General features: G+C 44.3%; 2 protein-coding genes across 11 annotated transcripts in view; one reads left to right on the top strand and one right to left on the bottom strand.

Moving 5' to 3' along the window:
- The window catches only part of DTNBP1 (dystrobrevin binding protein 1), a 110273-nt gene extending 93785 nt beyond the window's left edge, over nt 1-16488 (top strand). The window contains exons 8-10 of one of the 2 annotated variants that reach the window (XM_087438043.1): nt 9753-9908; nt 14282-14389; nt 16105-16488. In XM_087438043.1, coding sequence (XP_087294169.1) covers nt 9753-9908; nt 14282-14389; nt 16105-16322 — 482 coding nt within the window. In that variant the 3' untranslated portion in view covers nt 16323-16488. Of the gene's footprint in view, nt 1-9752; nt 9909-14281; nt 14426-16104 lie in introns of both variants that reach the window. The other variant, XM_087438042.1, reaches the window with a different exon arrangement.
- Nucleotides 16489-17271: 783 nt separating this feature from the next.
- The window catches only part of JARID2 (jumonji and AT-rich interaction domain containing 2), a 260738-nt gene continuing 251727 nt past the window's right edge, over nt 17272-26282 (bottom strand). For all 9 annotated transcript variants that reach the window (XM_087438035.1, XM_087438036.1, XM_087438039.1 and 6 more), the window contains 2 exons: nt 23480-23587; nt 17272-19199 (listed from right to left, as the gene is read on the bottom strand). In XM_087438035.1, the coding sequence (XP_087294161.1) occupies nt 19017-19199; nt 23480-23587 (291 nt within the window). In that variant the 3' untranslated portion in view covers nt 17272-19016. The remainder of the gene's footprint in view (nt 19200-23479; nt 23588-26282) is intronic.

The following is a 26282-nucleotide window of genomic DNA, read 5'->3' as shown; positions in this document are numbered from 1 at the left end:
ATTTCATAGATATTTTAAAGATAAGTTAAAGAAAGGATGTTTCTGTCATTTCCATGAATTGTACCAGCTTCCCCGTTTTGTGTCCATTCTTTTCCATTATATAAATATTTGTGCAAAGTAAAAATTTGAATGAAGTAGATGCACAGATATCGTTCACCTGGAGCAGTGGTTCTCAGAGTCTCGTCCTTGGGCCAGCAGCATCAGCATCACCTGGGAGTTGGTTAGAAATGCAAATTCTCTGGCCCTACCAACTACTGAATCAGAAACTCTCGGCATGGAGCCCAGCAATCTCCGTGTTCACCAGCCCTCAAGGTGGTTTTGGTGCCACTAAAAGTTAAGAACCACTGGCCTCCTGTCTCCATAACCCCTTTGAATGAACTCAGTGATAGTTCATTTTCACACTTAGACACAGGCACTGGTTTATTCTTTTTCTAGAGTCTTTCATCTAGTGACAAAAAAATCCTTGGAGTTTGAAAGGATTCCTGTAGTGGTCTAAACCTCCCCCGTTTTTTCCCCCCAAATAATTGTTTTTAAGTAGGTCAATACCCTAAATAAAATTCAGGAAAGTGTCAGATATGACTTAAAAATTCTAGGAAATTGGGCTATTGTCTAAATATCCATAGCAGAGGTTCTAGCCTGGAGTTTTTTTTGTCTTACAAGAAAAAATTGGAAACCATCCAAAGAGTAGAATAACGTGATATACACTTGATATTTTTTACAGCATTTTTAGGTATCGTTCTGTAAAAAGTATCTTTTGTCAACATATGACAGAAAAGCACTTTCCAGTGGAGTTAAACCACCTCTTTAGACTGTGACCCCCGTTTAATTACGTGGTGATATCCTGCAGGAAGTACAGCAGTCCTGACGCTCCCTGGCCTCATTTCAGGCCGTAGACCTCTGCTGTCCACCTCCCACCTTGAGCCCAGGACGTTGGAACAGGTTAATAACTCATGAAGCCTCTGACCACAGATTGAGTGTACTTCTCACTTATCCGGGCATCTTAAGCTTTTGGGCTCTAATCATTCTTTAAGCAATAAAATGACCAGGAAAATGAATGCAAAAATACCTTCAGGTTTTTGTTAATAGTTGAATCTAGTTTTCTTGAAATGTCGCTAATTCATAAGGTCCTAAATTCCTTACTGCTAATCCGACTTTCGTATCATTTTCCCAAAAACTAGACAGGATTTGGGATTACCTCTTCCTGCCCCAATCAAGTAAAATAGAACCATAGTGTTGAAGAACTAGAAGTGACCTTCTTATGGAGGTCATCCAAGCCCCTCTCTTTAACTGATGGGAAATCCAAGGCCTGGAGGGTGGATGGTGTGAGGTCGTCTAAGCTGCCTGCCCCTCCGGTAGATGATAACGTACCGTGGAGCATTTCTACCTTGCTGTTTTCAGCAAACCTTGTCCACGTGGTGGTTCTACAGTGTCTGTTTTGCCAGTACTCTGGATAGTGGTCACTTCCTCCAGGGTACTTGATAGGAATTTTAAACGTGTTCCAGAAGTTTAGATACTAGAATAGTGTTTGTTTCCTAGGACATGGATTTAGGAAACAGCTGTTCCGGGAGCTGTTCCAAAGGGCTGAACTTCGTGAACTCCTTAGGAGTTGCCATGAATTCTTTGTTGTCTAAAAGAGTTATTTATTCTGACTGTCTGCAAAACCTGCCATTATTCTAAACTACTCTATTTTAGGTAAGGAGTATCCTTTCTTAGTTGCATGTAAAAGAAATAAGTACTATTTGGTTCTTCATAAATGTGTGTAAGGGGTAATATGTGTGTGTGCATGTGTGTGTGTTGGAGGGAGGGTGAAAAAAAGTTCTGTAAAAAGTCACTTAACTTTCTTTTAAGAAATGTGTTAACTTGAGCATGCACAGGAGACTTTTTTTTCCAAGTGACAATTCTGAAATAAGGGCTCTGTAATACTTGAGAATACTCATAGAAATAATGTATGGTATAAATAAGTTTGTCTTGGAAACTGTTGATGAAAGCCAGACAAAAAACCTTTAAAAACTGTAGAAACATAGGGCATAGAAGTTGATATTTTTTAAATGTATCTATAAAACCCCAATTCTAGGAAAATATTAATTAAAGGTCTCTTTTTGGTCACATCTGAGACAATTAGTATTCATTTTTTTAAGATGGGGCAGAAGGTAAGGGAGATTATTAAAATGGTTGATGATGCGTTATTTTGAAAAGTAATTTAAGTTAGAAATAAAATGTAACTGTTAAATGGTAAAAGTACAGAATAGGTAGGTTTTAAAACTGGAAGGAAATCTTGTGTATTTTGTCATCGTCTAACAAGTCCTCAGTTCCTGAATAGAATTTTTCTAAAATTAAATATATTTTACCAATTGCAAATGTAAAGAAAAGTAAAGTAGGAAAAAAAAATCTCAAAGAACTGAAGTACCTTTAGAGAAATAGCAGTTATTGAAAATGTCTAAGAGGACATTGAAACTTGTTTCTGACAGACATACTCTGGGGAAAAGGAGGAGGAAAGGAAACAGGTCTCGCCAAAAGCTGGCGAGAATGTGTAGGAATGTGGTCGCCTCTACATGGATGATGGGGATAGAAAATGGAATAGCCACGCCAGAAAAGAGTTTGGCAATTCTTTTCAAAACTGAAAAATGCGCTTACCATCTGACCCAGTGATTGCTTTCTTGGACATTTATCTCAGAAAAATGACTTACTTTCATCCAGGAACTGGTACACAAATGTTCATAGCAGCTTTATTTATAGTAACCAAAAGTTGGAAACAACCCAGACATCCTTCAGTGAGTGAATGGTTAAACCAACTGGTACATCTATAGCATGAAATTCTACTCGGCAATAAAAAAGGAACACGTTATCGATACGTGCAACAGCTTGTATGAACCTCAAGGAAATTATGCTGAGTGAAAAAAACCAGTCTCAAAAGGATATATACTGCATGATTCCATTTATGTAACATTTGTGAAATAACATAATTATAGATTTGGAGAACAGATTAGTGGTTGGGGGATGGGTAAGGGAGGAGGGAGAGTGTGGTCACAAGAGGGAGCCTTGTGGTAATAGGACAGTTGAATGTCTTGACTGTGGTTATTACACAAGACTGTACATGTTACAAAACTGCATAGAGCTCCCCCCCCCACACACACACACACACTCTCTCACATGAGTGCGTGTGTGACTGGTGGAATCTGAACAAGCTCTGTGGAATGTACCAACGTCAGATCTTTTGTTCTGATATTGTACCATAATCGTATAAGATGTTAGCATTGGGGGAGGATCAGGATGGGTGCGCGGGACTGCCCTGTACGTTTCTTGACAACATCCTGTGAACCTATAACCATTTCAAAGTGAAAAGTTGAAAAATAACAATGCAGCTCTTCTAGTGGTACAAAAAAAAAAAAAAAAAAAAAATCGAGTATTGCAATTTCAAATAGTTCAAGGAATAAAGAAAACCTGATGAGTGTACACCAAAATGCTAGTTGTAGTCATATATTTATGGTGATTTCAGAGGGATTTTCACCTTATTTGTGCTTTTTTAAGATTAAAATTTTTTCACAATGTACATGCATTGTTTATGCAAAGAAACCTAATAAATAAATGCAAATAATTAAAACAAAAAAATAGTGGGTCCCAATCTTTAAGTTCTATCACGCTAACAGAATTTAGTGTAGTCTTTTAGTGGTCATGTCATTTGACAGCCTATTGGCAGTTAAGTTTTTATCAAGAACAGTTTGGAAAGATATTTGTTTACTATGTATATTTAGAAATTTGTTTAGAAATTTACAGAGGTTTCACATTTCTCCCTTGATCATGTCACATATATTTTAGTATCACCAAATTTGTATTCTCTAATAATGTAAAAACATCTGAATTGTAAATATTTATAGATTTGAAATTTATTCTTAGTCTTATATTGAATGGAAAATGCTCTCAATCTTTAACATTATGTAGAAATTACCAGAATTTTTCTTAACTCTTATTTAATTAAATTTTTTGTTTCACTTGTAACATTTTTGGATTAGAGAGATTCTCATTAACTCTTTTAACAGAGAGGGGCCATTTTCAGTCATTAACACCTCACTGTCTTTTATTACTTATCAGCTCTGTTAAAAGGCTTAGTTGTGGAATAGGTTGAAGTTGTTCCTGAAGTGAGCTTGACGGATGTTTTTTTTATATTTCATATATCTTCTGCTATCCTTATGCCCCACTAAAACATATAATTGAGAATTGATTATACCATCTTCACTGGTAATGGGATTTTTGTTGTTTTGAGTAATTATCCATTTGAAATTGATAGTGGTGGCTGAAGCGGAAGCTGCAGTCAGATAAAGCTTGAGCGATGTCTGGAGTTGAAATAAAAGGAGACACAGACCTGGGTTGATAATGGAATTAAATGATTACTCCTGACTCCTGGTAGAAACTAACTACTGCGTCTTTTTTGTATTCTTTTTTCTTTTTAATCTTAAGGCTATTTGTTGAAGTTCTTTAAATCTTTGTATTTGTCTGGCTTTCCCCAGTATAATAAATGGTGTCTTAAATGTGAACAAGGGGTCATTTTTCCTTGTAGAAAATGTTCTATAATTTATGTTTTTCCATAGTCACTCTCAAATTCAGATGCTGTTAAACCTCTAGATTTGAAATATTCCCTCAGTGTCCTTCCATCATTTTACCACTCCCAAATGTACTTGTTTCTTGGTGCAAGCTGGACTGATGATTCCAGAACAAACAGCACAATTAGAACATCCTCGCTCAGGCAGGTAGCTGAGGGTGAATTGTCTTAGCTGCTGAGCAGCACAGTTATTTTTAATGTGTCCATGTGCTTTTTCATCGTCGTCCTGAGTGGGAGCTGCTCTAACTGTCCTCAGTTGTCAGTGATTCTAGCTTAGTGGTCAGCCCTGAGACGTAAGAGGGCTCTGAAATGAAGTGGGGCTGACAGAGGGCAGTTGGGAATATTTCAGTTACCTAGTATGTAGCATGCTTTAAAACTTAAAGCAGTGATTTTCCTCCTTTTCTTTAAGTCATTTTAAGTTCCCTAATCAACCCTCCCTCCCTTTTCTGAGGGTTGAGACCTGATTAAATTTCATTTCAATATAGAAAACCTAAGATGAAAAACTGCAGGACTTATAATTCAGAAACGTGAGATAATTGAACTTGTGAAGCAGAAGTCTTGAAAAGAATGAAAGTTTTCAAGTTACATAACTATATCTCTATAGAAAATCTTAATTCAGTTAAAACAAGATGTTCTTTAATGAAAACACCTTTGATGATTTCTACATTGATCTTTGTTTTGAGCTGCTTATTCTGGAATTATTTTTTAAAAAAATTAAGTGAACTTTGTTTGAAGTGTTTGAAGCATACCTCATCTATTTTAGGGTGACTGTTTCTAATGGACTTTGCAGTCGTGAAGCATCTGAACAGAGAGGTTGACAGCTGACGTGAAACAAATGAAAAGACATCCTCTTCACTTTCCTTTTTTCCTCTCAGAAGTATACTCTAAGTTCCTTGCCGATTTATTAAGGGCACCGAAAGGTGACTAATTCTTGAGCGTCTGAGTGGGGCTGAGAGAGTTAGGGTTATTCTTAGTGTCGTTCTCATCCTGGTTCATGGTAATATTTCATACTACTTCCTTTTCAAGAGTCTGTTTTAAATAATGCTGGTATTAATCTTAGCTGTCAGCTATGGTCAAGGTTATGTGCATGATGATGCACTTCTGTTCCCTCCTTTAATCCTGCCAACAACCTTATGAAATAGGGATTTTTACCTCTCTTGTACAGAGGAGGAAGTTGAGACTCAGAGGTTGTTAGTTATAGCTAGTGATAGATATCCCAGCCTGGGTTTCTCTGGAAGCAGAGCCTGAGACGAGGATTTTGCTGCAGGTAGTTTGTTTGGGAGGTGATCCCAGGAAGCCAGAGAGAGGGAGAGAGCAAAGGAGGAAAAGTCAGTATTGGATGCATTTTTGAAGTGGGGCTGCAGTTCCACCCAGGTCTCTGAGAAGTGTTCTGAATGTCTCCTAACATTGTCCATTCAGAGGACGTGAGACTGGGGCATTGATACTTCTGTCACTTGTTGGTTGAGAGCTGCCTTAATTCCCCAGAACTTCTGGGCTCTGCTGCTTGCAGGTTCTCTGGGATTCAGAGAATACTCTGACCAGAAAAACGTAGAGGTTTGTTTGCAGGTTCTCTGGGATTCAGAGAATATTCTGACCAGAAAAACGTAGAGATGCAAAGGTATGGCCTTGAGGTAGGACCTTGTATGCACACAAATGAGCTGACACAGAGCTGCCTTGCAGAGTTGCAGATGAAACCAGAGGTAGACTAAAGGGGTGTGGTGTGAGGTGCCAAAAGGGATAGGACCTGAGTCCAGACCCATCCCAACACCCCGTGCTCTTTCCAAACCATGTCCCTGAAAACAAAGATATGAGATGGGGGTATAAGTTAGGGTGACATGGAAATATAGAGAATGCACATAATGATTATAATAGTGTGAGTAGAATGCACATCATTAGTATTATACATAGAATTATATGTAGTCGACAAGATTTACTTTCCTATTTGTGTTGCTTTGGTTAATATTAGTTTGCTTTCCCTGCATATATGTAGAGTAGGATACAGGAAGAACACCCAGAATGTTGTAACTATCGGAGAGTATAACTGATTTGCGATTAAAAATATACTCCATGATCAAGTTTTTAATCTATATGCATACAGAATTATGTTGTAGTCAGGAGTTGTGAAATGTGGTGTTGCATATTTGTGGGGGGTAGCAGAATGACTAAGGCAGATCACATAGGGCCTTGTAGACCATTGTTCATGGTAAGTTCTGCTATTTTTTTTTTTGTTGTTAAAAATCACTTCATAACACCCCAAAGATTTTTTTATTGAGATATAATTGACATAAAACATTGTGTAAGTTTAAGGTGTACAACATGTTGATTTGATACATTTATATATTGCAGTGTGATTACCACTGTAGAGTTAGCTAACACCTCCATCATGTCACATAATTAATTCTTTTTTGTGATGAGAACATTTAGTATCCAGTGTGACAGAAACTTTGAAGTATATAATGCAATATTGGTTGACTATAATCACAATGTTGTGCATTAGAGTTCCAAAACTTATTCATCTTCTAACTGCAAGTTTGTACCCTTTCATCAGCATTTCCCCATTTCCCCCACTCAGTTTGTGGTAACTACCACTCTACTCTCTGTTTCTATGCGTTCAGCTTTTTTAGTTTCCACATATAAATGATATCATATAATATTTTTCTTTCTCTGACACATCTCACTTAAATGTAATGCTGTCATGGTCCATCCATGTTGTCTCAAATGGCAGGATTTCCTGCTTTCTCATGGCTGACTAGTATTCCATTGTATATATATTCCACATCTTCTTTATCCATTCATCTGTTGGCAGACACATAGGTCGTTTCCTTATCTTGAATATTGTGAATAACATGCAGTGAACATGGGAGTGTAGATACCGCTTCAAGATCCTGTTTCATTTCCTTTGGATATGTACCCCAGAAGTGGGATTGCTGGATCATATGGTAGTTCTATTTTTAACTTTTTCAAGAACCCCCATACTGTTTTCCATAGTGGTTGTACCAATTTACCTTCCTACGAACACTGCACAAAGGTTCCCTTTTCTCCATATCCTCACCAACACTTATTTTCTCTTGTTTTTTTCATGTTAGCCATTTTAACACATGTGAGGTGATATCTTGTTGTGGTTTTGATTTGTGATGTTTAGTGATATTGAGCATCTTTTCATGTACTTGTTGGCCATCTGTATGTCTTCTTTGGAAAAATGTCTATTCATATCCTCTGTGCATTTTTTAACCGGATTGTTTGTTTTTTTATTATTGAGTTGTATGAATTCTAACATCCCAAAGATGTTGACACTCCCCAGAGATGAACCAGAAGGAACAATGCCTTGGGTGAAATTATTTTTCAGTGTTTTGGGCCCTAAGTCTATCCCAGGACAATAAGGTAGCTGAAACTTGCTGTTCTCCTGCCACACTCACCCTAGCATAGTGTCTGCCACAGGGTAGGTGTTGCAAAATATTTGTTTAAGGGAAAGAATTCAAGTTGTCATTTTTCGATTCTTCAGCCAATCAGACGTGGGCAGGGGCTGGAATTCATACAGACAGCTTATTGGGAGTATTCTCATATTGCTGCATAATAGATCACCATAAACTCTGTGGTTGAAAACGACACAGATTAGCTCACAGTCTGTAGGTCAGAAGTCAAGGCCCAGTGTGACTGGGTTCTCTGCTCAGGGTCTCACAGGCTAAAATCAGGGTATCAGCCAGGCTGCAGTCCTTTCTGGAGACTGGAGAAGAATCCATTTCCCAGCTCATTCAGGTTGTTGGCAGAGTTCCAGTTCTTTACATTGGTGGAACTGAGGTCTCTGTTTTCTTGCTGGCTGCCAGCCTGGGACTGCACTCAGCTCCTGAACACCGTCTGCCTTCCTTGCTATATGGACCCCTCCATCTTCAAAGCCAGTAAGGGATACTGTTCCTTGTGTCAAATCCCTCTTGCACTTCAGATCTCTTTCTCTAGGAAAAGCCCAGGCCCATTTAAGAACCTGATTAAGCCAGGCTCAGCCAGAAAACCTCTCTTACTTAATGTCATCTGCTGTGCCACATAGCATAACCTAATCATGGTTGTGAAATCAGTCACATTAACAGACCTGGGGCTTATGCAGGGTGTGTACACCAGGGAGTGGAGTTCCTGGGGACCGTCTTAGAATTCTGCCTACCACACCGTGTGAGGTACAAAGGACTTGAAAGTTAAAAGCAAATTGAGAAGTAACCATTGGCCCACGTTCAAGGTGAATAATGGTATATGCCTGACCCTGATTTCATTTTTTGTATTCTCTATGCATGCCTTGAGGAAAGATTAAACCACTAGAAAGTGTTTATGGAATGGTAAATTTGGGGTTCTTGTTTGTATGACAAGGCTAAGGCTGATTATATTAGTAGTTCTTGCCTGGTATTACTGACTTGGCCCTAATTCGAAAGATCACTGCTCACTTTAATTATAAAGTTATTTTACATTATTTCATTTGTTTCACATCAATTTGGGGTTAATATTTCTAGGCCAAATTTTCAGATGAGTAATCTGAAGCTCAGAAAGGTTAACTGACTCAGCAAGGTTGCATGATTGTAAACAGCAAAGCCAAGAGTAGACACTTTTCTGTTAGAAAAAAAAAAAAGTGGCTACACACTTGCTCTTTAACAAACATCGAGTCCTATGTGCTGGGCTCTGAGCTGGGTGATAGGATATTAAAATGAGTAATATATGGTCACAGTCCTCCAGGAACTCCAAGTCTTTACCTGTTGTACTGTAATGTATGTCAGCTGCAAACGTTTGATCACAGTGATGTGACTCAGGATGGGGGACATTCCACTTGAGTTAGTTGAAGGGTTAACTGGGAAGTGAGTGTTGAAAGACGAACAGCTGTTATGTGTGAAGAGTGGGAGACGTGGGTGGGAAGGTCCTTCCAGGCAGAGGGAATAGCGCCAGCAAAGGCATGGGACTGCAGGGCCTGCCCCCCCCCCCCCGCAACACCCCTGGGGAACAGGAGAAGTGCAGCTAGTGGGGGAGAGGAGGCTGCATGTATTGCAATCAGTGCCAGCCTGAGTTTGACAAGCAGATGTGACACTGTGAGCCTTGGAGGGTGGATATGAGTAGGTATTTATACCCATTTCCTATCTTAGTCCCTTCCCAAACCTTGACCCAAATTATTCTGTTTCCTTAGCTGAACTCGATGCAGAGCACACCCGGAAGGTCCTAGAAATGGAGCACACCCAGCAAATGAAGCTCAAGGAGCGGCAGAAGTTCTTTGAGGAAGCCTTCCAGCAGGACATGGAACAGTACCTTTCCACAGGTTACCTGCAGATAGCGGAGAGGCGAGGCAAGTTGGGGCAGGACCACTGGCAGCTGGCAGCGGGGACTCTCCTTAGGTGTGAGAGATGGTGCTGCGCCCCCAGGGTGGGGTGTGGGATCAGGTCCTCAGAAGTCCCATTCTGTTATCAGACCCTAAAGATCAAAGTGGATACATCATGCCATATTTATCTTGCTGTTGTTTTTTTGCCTCTTCCTATTCTAGGCTTTTGTTGAAGGTGTTTAAAAGTGTGGAATATATAAAACAAAACAAAAAAGACAAAAGAAGCATTATCTATAATTCTACAGCACAGAATAATCCCTATTATTACTGTTTTAGGGTGGTTCTTTCTGTTCTGTGTGTGTGTCTATTTATGTAATTGGTATCAAACTATACATATATCTGGCTTTATATCTAGCTTTTCTTAATATTGTATGAAGATCTTTCCCCTTTTATTATTAAAAATTCTTTGAAAGAGTATGTTTTAAAAGCTGCATCTTCATCGTCAGGATGTCTCCTAATATACTTAACCAGTTCCCTAATTGAACATGTAGATTCTTTGCCTCTATAAATGGTGCTGCAGTGAACATCTAGATGTGTAAATGTTTGTTCGCATCTCTGATCATTAATAAGAACAAACTGAGTAGCGGAGAAATCAAGTACCAGGCTCCTTCATCCAGCCTTTCCTTCCCAAGGCCTGGGTGCTGCGGAAGGAGGCGTTGGAGTGGGCAGGTGCAGCGGCGTTGGGCAGCTTCCATTGTCCCTCAGGCCGGCGCTGAGAGGGCAGAAGCAGCCTAGTTGCAGCGCCCATTCACAGGCAGTGTGGACAAGCGTCCAGGGCTTCCCTGTTTACCTGCCCTTCCATCCTCCTGTGCGTCTCATCACCTCCTGGAAACCCTCTCCCCTCCCCAAATCTGTCTGTAGTCAACCTTCCTCCTCTGCTCTGGCCTTTGTTCCCTATACATGCCTGTCCCTGCACCCCCCCATTTATCTGTTACCCTTACTGTGTTCCTTCCTTGTCACTCAATTCTGTGTCCTTCCCCAGGAGAGGTTAAAGAAATCAAAGAGGAAGGAAAGCAGTGTAGAGAAAACAGATTAATAGTAGTATGTGAATGCCTCAGAATGTGCTGAAGGATGCATTGATGTGGATAATGCTTTTCAAACTTACTTGCTTTCTCTGTATCTCTGAGTCAGCTCTCCCTCTTTGTATCCCACTGATCTGGAGTCTGTCTTCATTAAGATTTCTTATTTGACTTGTGAACTGTTTAGAAGTGTATTTTTAAGTAATGTGTGAAGGTCCTTTTTGTTAATAATTTCTAATTAAATTTCATTGGTAGTTGCAGAGTGGGATTTTGATGTTTTTTTATTCGAGACTTACTTTATAGCCTGATTCACAGAGTTTTCCTACATGTTTCATGTGTACTTGAGAGAAAGATTCTTAATGACAGGCATTGAGCTCCATGTGTCCATTTCATCAAGCTTGTTAACTGGGTTGTTCAAATATTCCCTGTTATTACTAAATTTGGATTGCTTAGTTATTATCAAAGAGATATATTAAACCCTCCTTCCCCCATGATTATTGATTTGTTAAATTTTCCTTGTCATTCTTCCATTTTTAACTTTAAAAACATAGCCACAAAATATGTAGTCACACAGAAATTTGGAATTACCTTCCTGGTGAATTGAACCTTTGAAAAATCATTAAGTACTATTTACCCCAATACTGCTTTTGTTTCCCCTTTAAGTCTATTTTGTTTGATACTAATATAGCTATGTCAGCTTTATTTTTTAAGTTGTTTGTCCACTTCCCATTTTTCCTTAAACTTTTAATGTTTTTGTGTCCTTGTTTTAGGAGTGTCTCCTATAAACAGAATATAGCTAGATTTTATCACTTTAATTCAGTCTTAAAATCTGTTAACTGGTAAATTTGGTTCATTTACATTTACTATAATTACTGACATACCTGACTTCATTATCATCTTATTTGGTGCTTTCTGTGTTTCTGAAAGCTTTTCCTATGTTTGTCCAATTTTACTCTCTCCTGTTTTAAAAGTTTCACTCCTGCCCTCTTAAGAGGATGGCACAAACAGAAAAAGGAGCCTCTGCTCCGTTCAAAACTGCAGTCAAGGCAAGGCCATACAGAAGGGCCTCCATAGCCACAAAAGAAAACCTGTATGTCACCCACCTTCTGGCAGCCCAACACGGGGCACAGAGGAGTGCCAAGAGGAACAAGTTTGACCACTGTCCCCGACGGTCAGCCTTGAGGAAGCTCCAGGACAGCACTGCCTTGGTGTCCCCGGTGGGTGTCAGGATCAGTCAGGCCGTGGAGCTGCTCTGTGACATCAACATGGCCGTGGCCCAGGTCAGCGCCCTGGTCAAGTCTGATGCAGACCATGCCAACTTCAACTGGCTCCTGACTACACTGCTTTGGATGTTGCCACTTCAAGTGGGATCATCTAAACTATAATAAACTTTCCTCCAGCTAAAGATACACATTACATACTTATTATTTCAGCGCTGAACTGGAATGATTTTCTGGGCTTAAAGAGAATCAGATTCTCACCTTCCTCCCAGATAAAGCAGGGGCCTAACACTGCCTCAGCTCTCACCATACCACCCCCGCCTGTCGACACCACTATTGCTCAGTCCTTTAATTCTGCCAGACTGAATTCCCCAAATTAGACAGTTATGATTGTGTTATTCAAAGTTTTTTATTTATTCACAGATTTACAGGTCTCTTCGTTTAACATGCTTTCTTGCATCTTAGACCTTCCTTCTGGGATTCCTCACCATCTTCCTTCTTTAAGTCATACCTTTAGTGAGAGTAGGTTCATGGTAGTGTTGTCTTGACAGTGCTAGTATCTTACACTTGATCTTAAATGCAATTTAATGATATATAATTTTAGAGATGACATTTATCTCACCTCTTTGAACTTCTTATTCCACCATCTTCTGGCTTTTATTATTGTTGTTGAGAAGCTGTCAGTCTGTTTCCTTGTCTCTCCTAATCTGCCCTTTCTCTTTGATGTTTGTCAGTGTCACTGCAGTTGCTGTGAAGAGTTCTTTTCTCTCTCTCGCTTGAGAGAAAATATATTTTGCTTCCTAAATCTGGGACGTCAAGTCTTTCGGCAAATCTGGAAAACAGTCAGTCTCTTTGAATATCACTGTTCCCCACGTTGTCTCCATTCTCATTCTGGAACTGTGAACATGTTTAACTTTTGCATTTTCCATCTCTCTTAAGCTCTTTCATACTTTCCATCTTTTTATTTCTTTACCGTAGAGAATTTATTCAGTCTGTCTTCTGGTTTACTAATTTTCTATTTGGCTCTCACTAATCTTCAATTTAACTCATGCATGGAGTTTTAAATTTTAGTGATTAAATTCTTCCTATCTGAAAGTTATCTGGCTCTTTTTCAAATGCCTGGGCTAATTTTTGACACCTTCCTTGTTCATTTTTTTATTCCATCTTTAATTTCATTAAAATATTTAAAGTCACTTAAAATTCTTGGGAAAGGATCCTCGTAGTGAGTTTGTTTCGGCTGACCATCACTCATAGTGACGTATTTCCACGTGTGTGCTGTCAGTTCTGGATTGGACTGGATTTTGTGTTTTTATATTCGTGCGAGACCCGGGGTTAAGGGTGTGTCCGCATCCAGAAATACTTTGTATTTGCTTCTGCCAGGCACCATCATACCTGGGGTGACTTAACTGTAGTTTTCTGGACCACGGAGATAGTTTACATAGGAACTCCAGCTCCGAGGCATCTCTCACCCACGGCCCACGCCAAGACAGTCTTGTGGCCTCCTTTTGGTGGTGGGATGGTTTTTTTTTTCTGTAGTCTTTGCTTTCACTGCAGGGAGCTCTTGGTTCCAACTCACCAGCTTGCAGATGCCCAGACTTTGTCTGTTGTTCTGATTGAAGACTAGAGAAATGTCAGAGGGGCAGTGAAAACCTCTACTGGAACTATAATAGTTTGAGGGCAGCTGCAGGCGGAAGGCAGAGGTGTGTCTGGCAGGGCAGCTGCTAACCTTGTGCTGCTGCAGCAATGTCGGCCTGTTGGAGACGGTGCCCTGCTCCCAACAGCCAAGATTGGCTTAATGCAGAAACGGGTTTGTTTTCAGCACCTGCAAGCAAAGGGCTGAGAGTGAGCAGGAAAACTGCTATCGAAGGTGTAAAAGGTACTAGTAACATTGCCTATAATGATGGATATCAAGTACCAAAGTGGGATGTGCCATTTAATAATACGTTGCTTCAAGTTGTATTTTAAAATTTTTGGAGTAGCAGGCAGGAGGTATAATAACTAGAAAACACAATGCAGTTAGCCTAATGCAACTGGAGCTCACCTTTTCAAGTATTGCTAAAGATAAGAAATCTACTTTCTTCTTGTGCTGGTCTCTTCCCAGGGCCCGTGGGCAGCATGTCGTCCCTGGAGGTGAACATCGACTTGCTGGAGCAGATGGATCTGACAGACGTCTCTGACCAGGAGGCCCTGGATGTCTTTTTGAATTCAGGTGGAGAAGATAACACTGTGCTGTGCCCTGTCTTAGGTAGGGGGGACAAACTTGCATAAACTTAGCCATACTTAACATTATTTCCTTCCAGAGGGAAACCATCAGAGTAACTGGATCAGTCACAATGTACAGATCTCTAAGCTCAGTCAGCTTCTGGTTCCACCAGCCCTCGTCCACCCGTGTCTGGTGTCACGGTAGTGGGCAAATGCAACACTGGCTGTTGCAGTTGTGAATTCCTGCACGATTTTAAGTGCTCTACCCAAATACCTTGAGAGAACAGAGAGCTTGCTTAATTTGTGTTTTACTTCCTCCTCTGTCTCAAATTAATTTGGGTTGGGTTTGTGTGGTTATTTTAAGGATTGGAATTTGGGGGAGGTGGGAGCTCCACTGTGTGGTCACACACCCTGTGCTGCTCTGAGCATACATGTCTTTTTTTAAACTCTCCCCCTTCATTCAGCAGATTTTTATCTCTGCTGTGGGCAAGGCCAAGGTGTGTGTTTAGCACTTTGCTGATATTTTACAAATTAGTTGCAGCCCTGCGTGCACTTTTACTCCGGTTAATGCCTTCCCAGAGTTTTGTTCCTCATTCACTTAGCAAACATTTACCAAAGACCCAGCCCTATACCTGGGCTCCATTTGTTTTCAATTGCAGACCGGTCCTTCTGGGTGGGTCTTTTTTTAAAGATTTTATTTATTTAATTTTTTCCCCCCAAAGCCCCAGTAGATAGTTGTATGTCATAGCTGCACATCCTTCTAGTTGCTGTATGTGGGACTCGGCCTCAGGATGGACGGAGAAGTGGTGCCTCGATGCGCACCCGGGATCCGAACCCAGGCCACCAGCATTGTAGCGCGCGCACTTAACCACCAAGCCACAGGGCCGGCCCTGGGTCTTCTTATATATACATCATTACAAAGAAAGTGTTTGAAGTTTTTCCACATACAAAAAGAGGGACAGGCTTTAAGCTCAGTCCTTCAGCAGCACCTTGTCCCCTCTAGACAGCATGCCCAACCGCAGGCTCCACTCCGCCTCAAGTCGAATCCCTCAGGGTTCTTGTCCCCTTGGGTTGTCTTGAACTTCTCAATGAAGCAGCTACATTCGCCTCTTCTGGAAAATCGGTGGGAACAGTGTTGTCCCGGGGCAGGGGCCCCCTGTCGTGAGAAGGCTGGGGCGCTGGAGATGGGGATGAATGCTGGCCCCTTTCGCCAGAGTTAAGATGACATTCAGAAACAGTGACTCCATCATCTGCGTATGATTTTGATTAAGAGCTTATCTAGTTCTCATGATATTGGAGAACTGCCAAAATATCAGTAAGAGTTTTCTCTTAGCATTGATTTCTCTGCATTACTTCAGGGAATGTAAAGAAGTGAATCTAGATTATCAAGGTCACATGGAATGCTCCTTACAGAAATGCAGTGTGTGCCCCTGGGCCTTCAGCACAGGATTTTACTGGATATTGTTGAAAGGGTGCGGGATCTTTCCATCTGTCGTAGGTAGAGAGTCGGCTCAAAATCCCCTAGCTGCCTCTGGCGTTACCCAGCTCAGCATTTCTGGGGACAGTCCCTGCACTGCAACAGGCAGCCTGGTTGTGCAGCCCCCAGACACCGCAGCAACAGTTACACCCCTTTCATTCTACGCAAATTCCAATGAGCATCTTGGGTGGCAATTCTAAATTGCAATACTTTTGTGACGCATTTTTTTCTACTTTATTTTGCAGGGCCTGAATCAAGTATCAGTCAGAACGAAGTTACTCTTCAGGTTCCAAATCCCTCTGAGTTACAAGCTAAGCCGCCTTCCCTACCCTCTGCCTGCACCGACCCGGCTGCCCAGGACCCCAGCAAAGGTGGGGAGTCCCCCGTTGTTCAGTCTGACGAGGAGGGAGTTGAGGTGGACACTGCCCTCGCCACCTTACACACCGATGACAGTGACTCCTAAATCCGGGCGCTTGCTTTCTCTGACCACCTTTGAGGAAGATGCAGCCTTGTGCAGAATCCCACCGTGAAAGCAGGTGGTCTTATGGACGCTCTTGATTTTTACACAGTTGCCAATAATGTGTGAGAAAATGGACTGAACAGCTGACAATAAAGTTTGAGGACTTGAACCTGAGAGAGTACGTGGCTCCTTTGTACAGAAAGGCTTGTACATGCACACATCCTGTATATGCAGGAGGAGGGCGCGGGTCCCCGAGACACTGAGGAGCCTGTGTTGGGCAGGGCTGGGCCAGGAGATGTTTGTTAGTCTCCGCACAGGCTCAGCACTGACTAAAACTCTGTCACAGGTAGAAAATTTTGCTTCTTCTAAAATATAACTATAGTCAAGTCAAACCCAGCTCTAACAAAGCTTGGGTTTCCATCTGATTGATTGATTGATTATTACAAAATTAATTTACAGTCCACCAACCAGCCCCTACCTTAATGCTAGAGCACAGTCTGGGCCCAGAGGAAGAGCAAGCAAGACAAATCAGCATTCCACTCTTACTCCCGACAGGAAACTGGTCACACACACCTCTTTTTCCCTTTCACCACTCCTCACAGCCCAATACCCAGCAGAGAAGACAGAATGAGGGGCAGTGCAGTGCGAGGGGAACCCTAGCTCGTGGTGAAGGACGGCTGCAGGGGGATGGCCCGCCCAGCCCGCCGGCTGTCACGGTGCACAGGCCCGCGAACTGGGTTCCAGTGGGCCACACAGAAAGTAGGGGGAAAAACAGCAGCCAGGTGGTTTTGCTCAAGGGGATTCAAACCACCTCCAGCAGATGCAAAGTCAGCAAGATTAAAATGTGTTGTTAGCTCCACTCCCTGGCTGAGGGGAGGGGTTCTCAGCCCTCCACCCATTTATCAGAAAAGAGCTCATTTCATTCACTCATCTTCCACAAGACAGACAAATGTCCAAAAAACTTTGTTTTTATTATTAAACCTTGTAGTACAAACCTGAAAAGTAAACAAAAAACTGGCAATAAACAACATGAAGTCTTCCCTCCCCAGGGAGGAGTGCAGAGCAGCGCTAATAAATTAAATGTCAAACTGTAAGCCATAGGCAGAAGTTTACTGTCAAAAAGAGGGAAAGTACACAGCAAGGCCATAAAAACCAGACAACCACATTGGAAAACACTTGACTCTGTTCATGTAATTGTTAAATATTCCAAAACAGTTCAGTCTTCTGCAACAACAACCAACAAAGTGTATCACAGGACGTTCCTGACAGTCCCACTGGCGAGCTCAGTGCAGTACGGGTAGCTACGGGATCGATGAGTCCAATCATGAAACAAAGAACAGCTTGTGAAAACAGGTTCCCTTTTTTATTCCACACATACTGTACACACAACCGGAGAAGGGCAACAGCTACTCCATTATTATTTTTTTGTTGTTGTTCAGTGATGTAAGCAGCACTTATAAATGTTACAAGAAAAACCCTGTAAGCATCCAATCCAACCGATGAAGAAACTGAAATGTAAGGCTTTTCTTCATCTTGTCTTCTCACCCCCCTCCCCACCCCCCACCGAGAAAAAGGCTCAAGTATTTAAAACAATTTACAGGCGTATGTACAAAAGGGAAGGGATTCTTTTTTTTCTTTTTTTTCTTTTTGTTACAACATGAAGAGAAAAAATAGACAAGATGAGGGCAAATGCATTTTCACATTCAACAAGAACTGCAGACCTCCTAGTGGCTCTAAATGTGATCACAAACGAAACAAATTTAAAAAGAAAGATTAATGCTGACTTGTGAAGGTGTCAAACAACAAGCAGTGAGATGAAGATGGAATGTTAGAAGGATTGCACATCTATGACAAAGAAGCACTTAACGGCTTCACTTTTTTTTTTTTTTTGTTAAGGATGCTATTGAAGGGTTTTTTGATAAAGTAGCCAACAGCACCAAAAAATAACAGAATGGATTTCCTAATGAAATCAGGCACAGGTTTTCCTCACGTGACCCCTCCAAGGCAGGCAGTCTTTTTCTTCTCTCTCTTGCTTTTCTTTTTTCCTTAAACAGATGCATAGTGATGTGCTGGTAAAGAGAACCTAGTCACTCCAATCTCCTCATTTTGCCTATGGTTAGGAAACAACGTCCGCCTTCAGCTGCCATAACCGCCCGAAGAAACAGAATGGGGGTTCTCCGGTCTTAGAAATTACAAACTCATCTTGCACATAACAGAAGAAAAGACAGCCAAAGTAAAGCCATTTCTTTTCAAGTTTTTGTGTGTCTGTCTCCTATCCCTTTTCCTCTCTAGAAAAATCTGCTCACATGACTGATGGTTTTAAAATTTGTTCTCCAAACTTCACCCTCTTCAAAAATGGGTTAAAAAGCCTTTTTTCCCCCAACAGTTACAAAAAAAAAGTCAAACAAAAAGGCTTTTGTCAGCCACAGGGGCAATACAAATTAATACAGCCCCTCAAGGGTTTTAAAACAGTGAATATACGGCAGTTTTAAAAATCTGACTGCAGTATCTAGGTATTGTAAGTACAAAAAAAAGTTCAACAGTTTAATGCTAAAACAAAATTAGTTCTCTAAAACCAGAAGAAAATCTTCTTTAGAGCTAGTGCAAAGACAGCTTGTATCCTACAGCAAGTACTCCAAACTAGAATATAATAATTACAAAAAAATATATGTCGATCGACCAGGGGTGTTGGCATCTTCACGAGGAGCTTGAAGCACTTTTGGATGAACTGGAGGAGGAAAGCCGGGCTGGCGGCACGTCCACGGTCGCTCTCTTGCGGGGCCCTCTTTTTGGTGTAGGTTTACTGAGACAGTTCTCAATGCTGCCGTTTTTACCAGATACCTTGCCACAGATCTGATTGACCAGACTGATAATTTGTTCCTGTTTGGGGTTGAAAGAAAGACACAGAATTAACAAACCAGAAGAGCGTGTTCCCAGAACCACCCAGGGAAAGGTTCAGGAGAACTTGCCAGCCAGGCTGGGCAGCCAGTCACCTTCATCAAAGCCAGTCACGGCTGAGATTTCTGAGTGCTGCCCGAAGAGTATGCCTCAGGAAAGCTGGGACGGCCTTGAACAATGTCCCCCACGGATTCCGAGCTGCAGTGGGCTTGAGGAGGAGGCCCCTAACTGGGCACCTTAAATAAAATGCTTTCCTCCCTAAGGAGAAACGGTTGCCATTTCTCACCTGAAAGCCAGCATGGCACAGGGCAGGCTGCTAATCTCCCTTTCGTCATCTAAAAATCGAGGGAGCCTAATAGCACCTCCTAGTGGCTGTAAGGTTGAAAAAAATTCATATGCTAAGAGTCCTGAAATCCAGGACGTCCCATTAACTATACCCAGGAGGTATGTACCTGTCTCCTAAGAGCTGATTCCCATGGGTCTCCACGTTCATCTGAGGTCTACGGATCCCTCACCACAGAGCCAGATCACACACCTGACACAGACACGCCAGCCACAATGGCAGGTCTCTGTCCTACTGCCAACCACCAGGGAGCCTCTGTGGGTCACCCATACCACTTCGGAGCTTCAAGATGTCAAACCACAATGAGGCATTTGTGAGAGAAGACTCACAGGCATGAGGGCTCTAGTCCTCTCAACTTGTCCCCCTGGAAAGTGACAAATGCCTGAAGCTGCTTGTTTCACTGGCTACTCTGACACTGGAGCCTACTGAACCTGGTCTTGGAAATAAATGCAAACATTTGTCTTTAAATATTTGTTACTTCCTCCTCAGTGAAGGGGAGACAGCAAACAAAACAAGCATTACTATAATTCACCCAAAAGAACCATCTATCTGTTGGTATCAAAAATACTTCTAACTTGAACACAACTCATAACCATCCAGTTTTAAAAGAAACCACGGGAAAGAGTATCAAAATGGCAGGTGGCTTGACATGCATTTCAGGAGCACCTGCTCTGGGCCAGGGAGGGATGGAGCCATGGAGACACGCAGGGGAGGAGGCCATCCCTTTACTCCAAGGCCTGAGGGTCCGCTAAGGCCCGGGGCCTGCTCTTTGTCCCTCTGGAAGCAAGAGCACCAGGAGGCTGTCATCACAGAGGAGTGAAAGGTGTTGAAGTAGTTAAAGGTCAAGTGAAAAGCAACTGAAAAGAAATACAGTTAACAGCGCCCTGGGAAGGGGCAGGGCTGTGTCTTTGTAAAAACAATTTCCGTGGCCATTTACAGCACTTAACGATAAACATGCTAATAAAGGATAAACAGATGAACTTCTTTAAAACCCAGTTTAAGGGCCCAGACATGGGATTTGTCTCCTGGGCGCACAGGGCCTTAGCACAAGAGCCTGTGGAGGGCTCACAGGCTATTGCTGAAATCGAACCCCGAGCCAGAAAGTCCCCAATTTAAAAAAAAAAAAGCACAGTTCAACTCAACAGGGAACTGACTTGCAGATTCTCATTTACTGAAATAAATGAGGCCACTGGCGAAGAGGAGGCTTCTAAATATTTTCTCTTCCCTACTCCTCAAAACCAATGATTAAGCTTCAAACTGACAGTCCCTACAAATGTGATTTCATTTCCCAGGCTTTTGGTCACATTGTAGCAACGTTGTCTTGTAGCAACATCTTGCTACAAGATGGGCTGGAGTGGAAACTAACCCCTATTTTGTAGAGAGCCTCAAAGTCACCTTGGAGAACCCCCCTGGGCCGCAGCTGCACTCTGCAGGCCGAGGGAGAGCTGTTCTGACTCCTCCACTGGGGGTTATTTTTAACCCTGTTCTGACGTTTGCTATTGAAGTGAAGCAGCGGGGAGGGCACCGCACAGTGGCTATTGCCTTCCGGGAACATGCTCTTTAAAAACAAAGACGATGCAGAGATCTATTTTCAGCTTTCTAATCTTATAATTGAGCCAAAGGCTTATCAAGTCTGACCCACGGCCTGAGCCCTGCAGATGCACTGACCCCTCCTGGGGGCTCAGGTGGGGAGGCAGATGCGGTCACCTTCACAGGACCAGCCTCCTGGGATCTCGTGGGGCAGCGGGAGTGGGGGGAGCAGGAGAGAGGCTCCCGCTGCTGGCAGGTTTGGCCTCAGCTGTGCAGGTTGTGCCCTGCATGCAGCTCGTGGCCAGTGTAGACACCACAGGGATGAGGACCATGCTTCAGAAGACGATGGCCAAGAGCCTGGAGGAAGGCCCCCAGGTGCCACGTGTGCAGCAGTAGGCTGACCAGAAGGGGTGACATGGTCCCCACAGCAATCTGAAAGGTGACCCCCAAGAAGGGATCCAGGTCAGTCAAGTGAAATGTGCCCCGAGGGGCAGGGCCTCATTTTGCGGGAAGTGGCCAGTTTATACCTGAAGACACAACTGACAGCAGCTTGGAGGCATTTACAGTAACACGCTGGGAGAGGCTGAGAGAGGCTGACGGACGAGCCAGAGGGAGCGCGTGCTCGCCACTTTGGGACGTGAGAGCCTTGGGTGCAGGGGCTTTTCCTGCGATCCCGTCAGCCCTCCATGCTGGCTGAAGGAAGCACTGTCATCTATAAGGGAATCTAAGGGAACGCAGAGGCCGACCAACTGGCACAGAAGGGGCTTCAGATGGAGTCTGTCTCTGAACACGACTAGGGGTTTTCAGTCAAGACATGCTGCGTGAAGCACAGAAAACGGGAAAGAATGAGGGGAAAGACCCTGCCGGAGACCGAAGGGCGGCTCCTTACATGAGGGTGGAAGCACTAGAAGTGGTGAGAACTGGGTGGACCTGGAGTTCATCTGGAAGGTGGAGCCAACAAGATTTGCAGAATTGGATAAAGAGAAAGGCTCCATGATTCAGCTGAGGACCCTTGGGTGAGGACAGAGCCCGGTCCCAGCTGGATGCAATTCCCTGCCAGGCACGGGGCCTGGGGGAGCTTTGAGAGCTACTCCTGCCTCATGTGCCACATCCCTGCTGCCTGGCTCTGCCTGCAGCTTAGCAAGTGGCACACAGGCCTGCCAAATGCCTATCTCGCTCTGAAGTTCTCAGATGGAGATTAGATAAATTCTTATGAAGAGAGGCCGAGCTGCTGTTCAGGGTTTCCATGAGAGGAGATGGATGGCATCTACTCTGAGGCACCACAAAGCAGTCACCCCGCCCCCTCAGCCCTGACAGACAGCTGGCAGAGTTATACTGGTCATTTTGTGCAGAAATGGGCACCAGATATCATAGTCAAGCGTGGGCTGGGATTCTAGGGTTGACGGAAAGCTCTTTCTCCTCACTAGAGCTGCATCACCACACGCTGATCCACAACAGAACTTTAGGGGAGGGACACCTCTACAGGCACAAGTGCACCAATGTGCTTAGCTGTGGCCAAGGCAAGGGACTAATTCGTGTCTTTATGTCTCAAGAGTCTCTGTGGGGCCACAGCCAGGAAGACTCCTCTGGCCCAGGACCCTGGAATTGGGCTCCTCTGATAACACAAAGGCCAGAGAGACTTGCTTTGAGGCCCTCGAAGCAGCCACAGCTGCTCACTCAGCATGTCCCATGTCTCGATGGCCCATGAACGGGAAGGAGGGAGGACAAGGCCTGAATCTTCCTCTGCTGATCAGAACTGGTCACCTTCAGTGTGGGTCTATCTTGTGATGGATGTGCAGAGGCAGCCCACTGTCCCCTCTGAATCTGGACTCCCGCACTGACCACAGAGAACAGCGCAGTCTTAGCAGCCTGGCCAGACAGTGTGGTACTTTGGAAACCAGCACCCAGATCCTGAAACCCAACCCCTTGTAAATTGAGGCCCTGGTGGCCAGGGATACTGACTGAGACGCTGTGAGAGCTCAGGTGGGCCCCGCAGAGCTGCAGGCCGGCTCCAGCCCAGGGAGTGGGAGTGGACAGGGCCCACTGGTACAAAGCGCCGGTTAACACGAAGAAGAAAACTGCTGTGCAAGTAAAGAAATTTCTACGTTTCAGTTCCTGGGTGTCTCCAGCTCAGGCAGAACACAAGCTGAACCTACCCACTTCCCCTGTCTCGGGAGAAAGAGCCACTTTCCCGGCAGGTCAGGCTGTCTGCCCAGAAAGGAACGTGCCCGCTGCACCGGGTCTTAGGCTGTGCTGAGGGTGCCCGAGTGGATAATGAGAGGCTCTCTCGTCCCTGTGGAAGAGAGGGCCAAGTGACAGCTGCCTTCCCCTGCAGAGGCCCTGGCTGCCTGCCTGGGCACGTGGAACGCCAGGCCCCAGAGGGACTGACCTCATCGTAGCGGTACATCAGCTTCAGTCCTCGGCAGGACTTCTGCTTCTCCACGTGGCGCAGAGCACACTCCAGGCAGAACACCACGTTTTCGTTCTCCTGCACGACCTGCGAGGAAGAAGCACTCCTGAGCTTCTGAAGGGGCTTGAGTCACTGCTGTCGAGGGGACACGCCCCTGGGAGGGAGAATCGGAGAGGGCGAGTTCTCAGAACAAACTAAGGCAGGCCTGTCTTGACATGCACCGCCCAAGCTAAGGGACATCGTGCCTCAAAAACATCGGAAATTGATGGAAAAACAAATCACCTAGAACAGGGTCTTCAACTAGCAAACAACTGCCCACCTCCAAGCTGCACCTAAGGGTGGACGCAAGTCCCCTCCAGATTTCTGCTGCACCTTCCCATGAGAGGTTCCAAGCACCATTAAGCTGATGAAGATGGGATGAACTAGTGATGCGTTGATAAGTTCTCGAATTCTGAGGGTTTCTGAGATTTCTTGTTCAAAAACTACCCTGGTACAAGAGGTGCCAGACAGTAGCTAAACATGGAGGACCAGAAATCAGAGCAGGTGTGCAGGGAGGGCACCTGGACGTTTCAGTGGCTCATGGGTGGGTTCTCCTCTTGCTCTTCAGGGGCTCAGTCAACCAGCTGGTTACATGGAAGCTGTCCCTGGCGCAGCACCAGGGGCGCCAATGCCTCCGTCCAAACTCACCCCAAACAACCACAAACTCCTAATCCCCTGTAACCTAGACAGGCCACTCCTGCCTGCCCCACAGACACCTCCAGCTGCCATAGGAAAGCGCGTGCCCAGCCCCGAGGCCGCACGAAGCACACGGAGGCAGCACGTGGACAGCCTGATCCACCTGAGACACTTAGCACAGGGGGGATCTGGACTCAAGAGAGCCTGGTTTGTGTGGGGAGTTCTCATCCCTGACCCTGACTTCCAATCCTGTTCTCATTCTGTGGAAAAAAAAGGGAAAATGCTGCCTTAACACACAAGATGCAAGAGGTTCACGGGCCATTTTCTTAAAGATTTAGGGTAAAGACCCAGGATTCCCATCTTCAGATTTTCTAAGCAAAGACGAGAAAAGCTGTAGGAGAAAGGAAGTGACACTTATTGGCAAAAACATATCACCTTTTAAAGACACTTGGGGCTAAGGACGGGAATAGACAAAAACATGAAACAGAGTCAACAGAAATGCATGAGCTTACTAGTAATCCAACCAATGAAAATTGTAAATATAAATGAAATGTCAATTTTTACCTATGAATTGAGGATGTAAGCTTTTAAAAACAACATTCAGGCTGATACAAAATGACTGGTCAGAAGTGACAACTCTCAAGGTACAACTTTCTGAAGGACAGCTTGAAAACGAGCCCACGTGCTGCCGTCCTCAGAGCCCACAGGAACGGACCAGGGCCACACACGGAGGTCACGGCGGCGTCACTCACGCTCATGGGAAAGAGCGCAAGTATTATTTCCCATGGGAGTAACTCCATCCCAAACGAGGAGAATGGACACAGAGATACACAGCTTTTGTGAGTGATGTTTATGAAACACTGGTAAGAACTGGGAAATACTTGTGACTTATTTTTTTAAAGCATGGTTCTCAATTACATCTTGAAAAGAAGAACCTGGTAAAAAAAAAAAAAGACTAGACAGGAGAAAATCTGTGCAATGGGATGGTGCGGTTGTCACAGACTGAATCGTGCCCCCTCCCCCACTTCAGATGGTGAAGCCCTAACCCTCAGGACTCGACCGTATTTGGAGATGGGACCTTTAAAGAAGTCATTAAGGTAAAATGAGGTCTTATGGGAGGGCTCTCACCCAATATGACTGGTGTCTATATAAGAAAAGGAGATTAGGACACAGACACACACAGGGGAAAGACCATGTGAGGACCCAGGGAGAAGACAGCCATCTACCAGCCAAGGAGAGAGGCCTCTGAAGAAACCACCCTGCCCACACCTTGACCTCAGACTTCCATGCTCTAGGCTGTGAGGAAATTAACTTCTTTGTTCGCATCCCTGGTCTGTGGTACTTTGTTGTGGGGCCCTAGCGACTAATGCAAGGGTTTTGCCCCCTCCTCCATGGTTTTCTGTTCTCTTGGACAAAGAGCATCTGACTCAACAGGAGTGGCAGCGTGGTCCCTCTTCTCTGCAGGGCAGCCAGGTAGGGGCCAGGGACACGGGGCCAGGAGGCTGAGGGTCAGACCTGGAAGCACTCGCTGTTCCGGGCCTCGGAGCCCACGTGTGGCTCATGGGGAGGCACGTGTGGGACGTCAGTGCCATGCCGGGTCTGGGGTGGGTACTTCCTATTAGGAGGAAGAATCTGCACAGGCGGGGAGAGGGCACCAGCACTGGATGGCTGTGAGCGCCAGGCCAAGGCGTGTGGCGGTGGGGACACCTTGGTGGGAGCTGGGTGTCTCCCACAGACCTGTCAGGGCAGCTGCCCCAGTGGAAGGCAGGTGACGAACTGGAAGAAGCACAGGACAGGGCGACACCAGTCCAGCTGTCAACCGGACCAAGGTTTTTCCAAGCCCCCACTGGCCTGGGATGGGGACGGGGTAGTGGAAACACCTACATAACAAAACCCAAGGCTGGGTCGGGCTGGCAGACCTGAGAAGACTGGCTGGGACGTAAGAAACCGTTCAAGGGTGCTGTGGGAACAAACCAGAAAGAAGGGAAGACTGACTGAACGGTGTTGGCAGATGGAGAGGCAGGAGGAGGAGCTGGCTCAGTGAGGCCAGAAACAGAGCTCTCAACAGGCTGCCTTGGATATGCCCGAGAAGCAGCCATGATCAGAG

Source organism: Ceratotherium simum, chromosome 13 (genome assembly GCF_057802395.1).
Source record: "Ceratotherium simum simum isolate JZ-2026a chromosome 13, ASM5780239v1, whole genome shotgun sequence".
Classification (NCBI taxonomy): Eukaryota; Metazoa; Chordata; class Mammalia; order Perissodactyla; family Rhinocerotidae; genus Ceratotherium; species Ceratotherium simum.
This window is presented reverse-complemented; position numbering and strand designations above follow the sequence as displayed.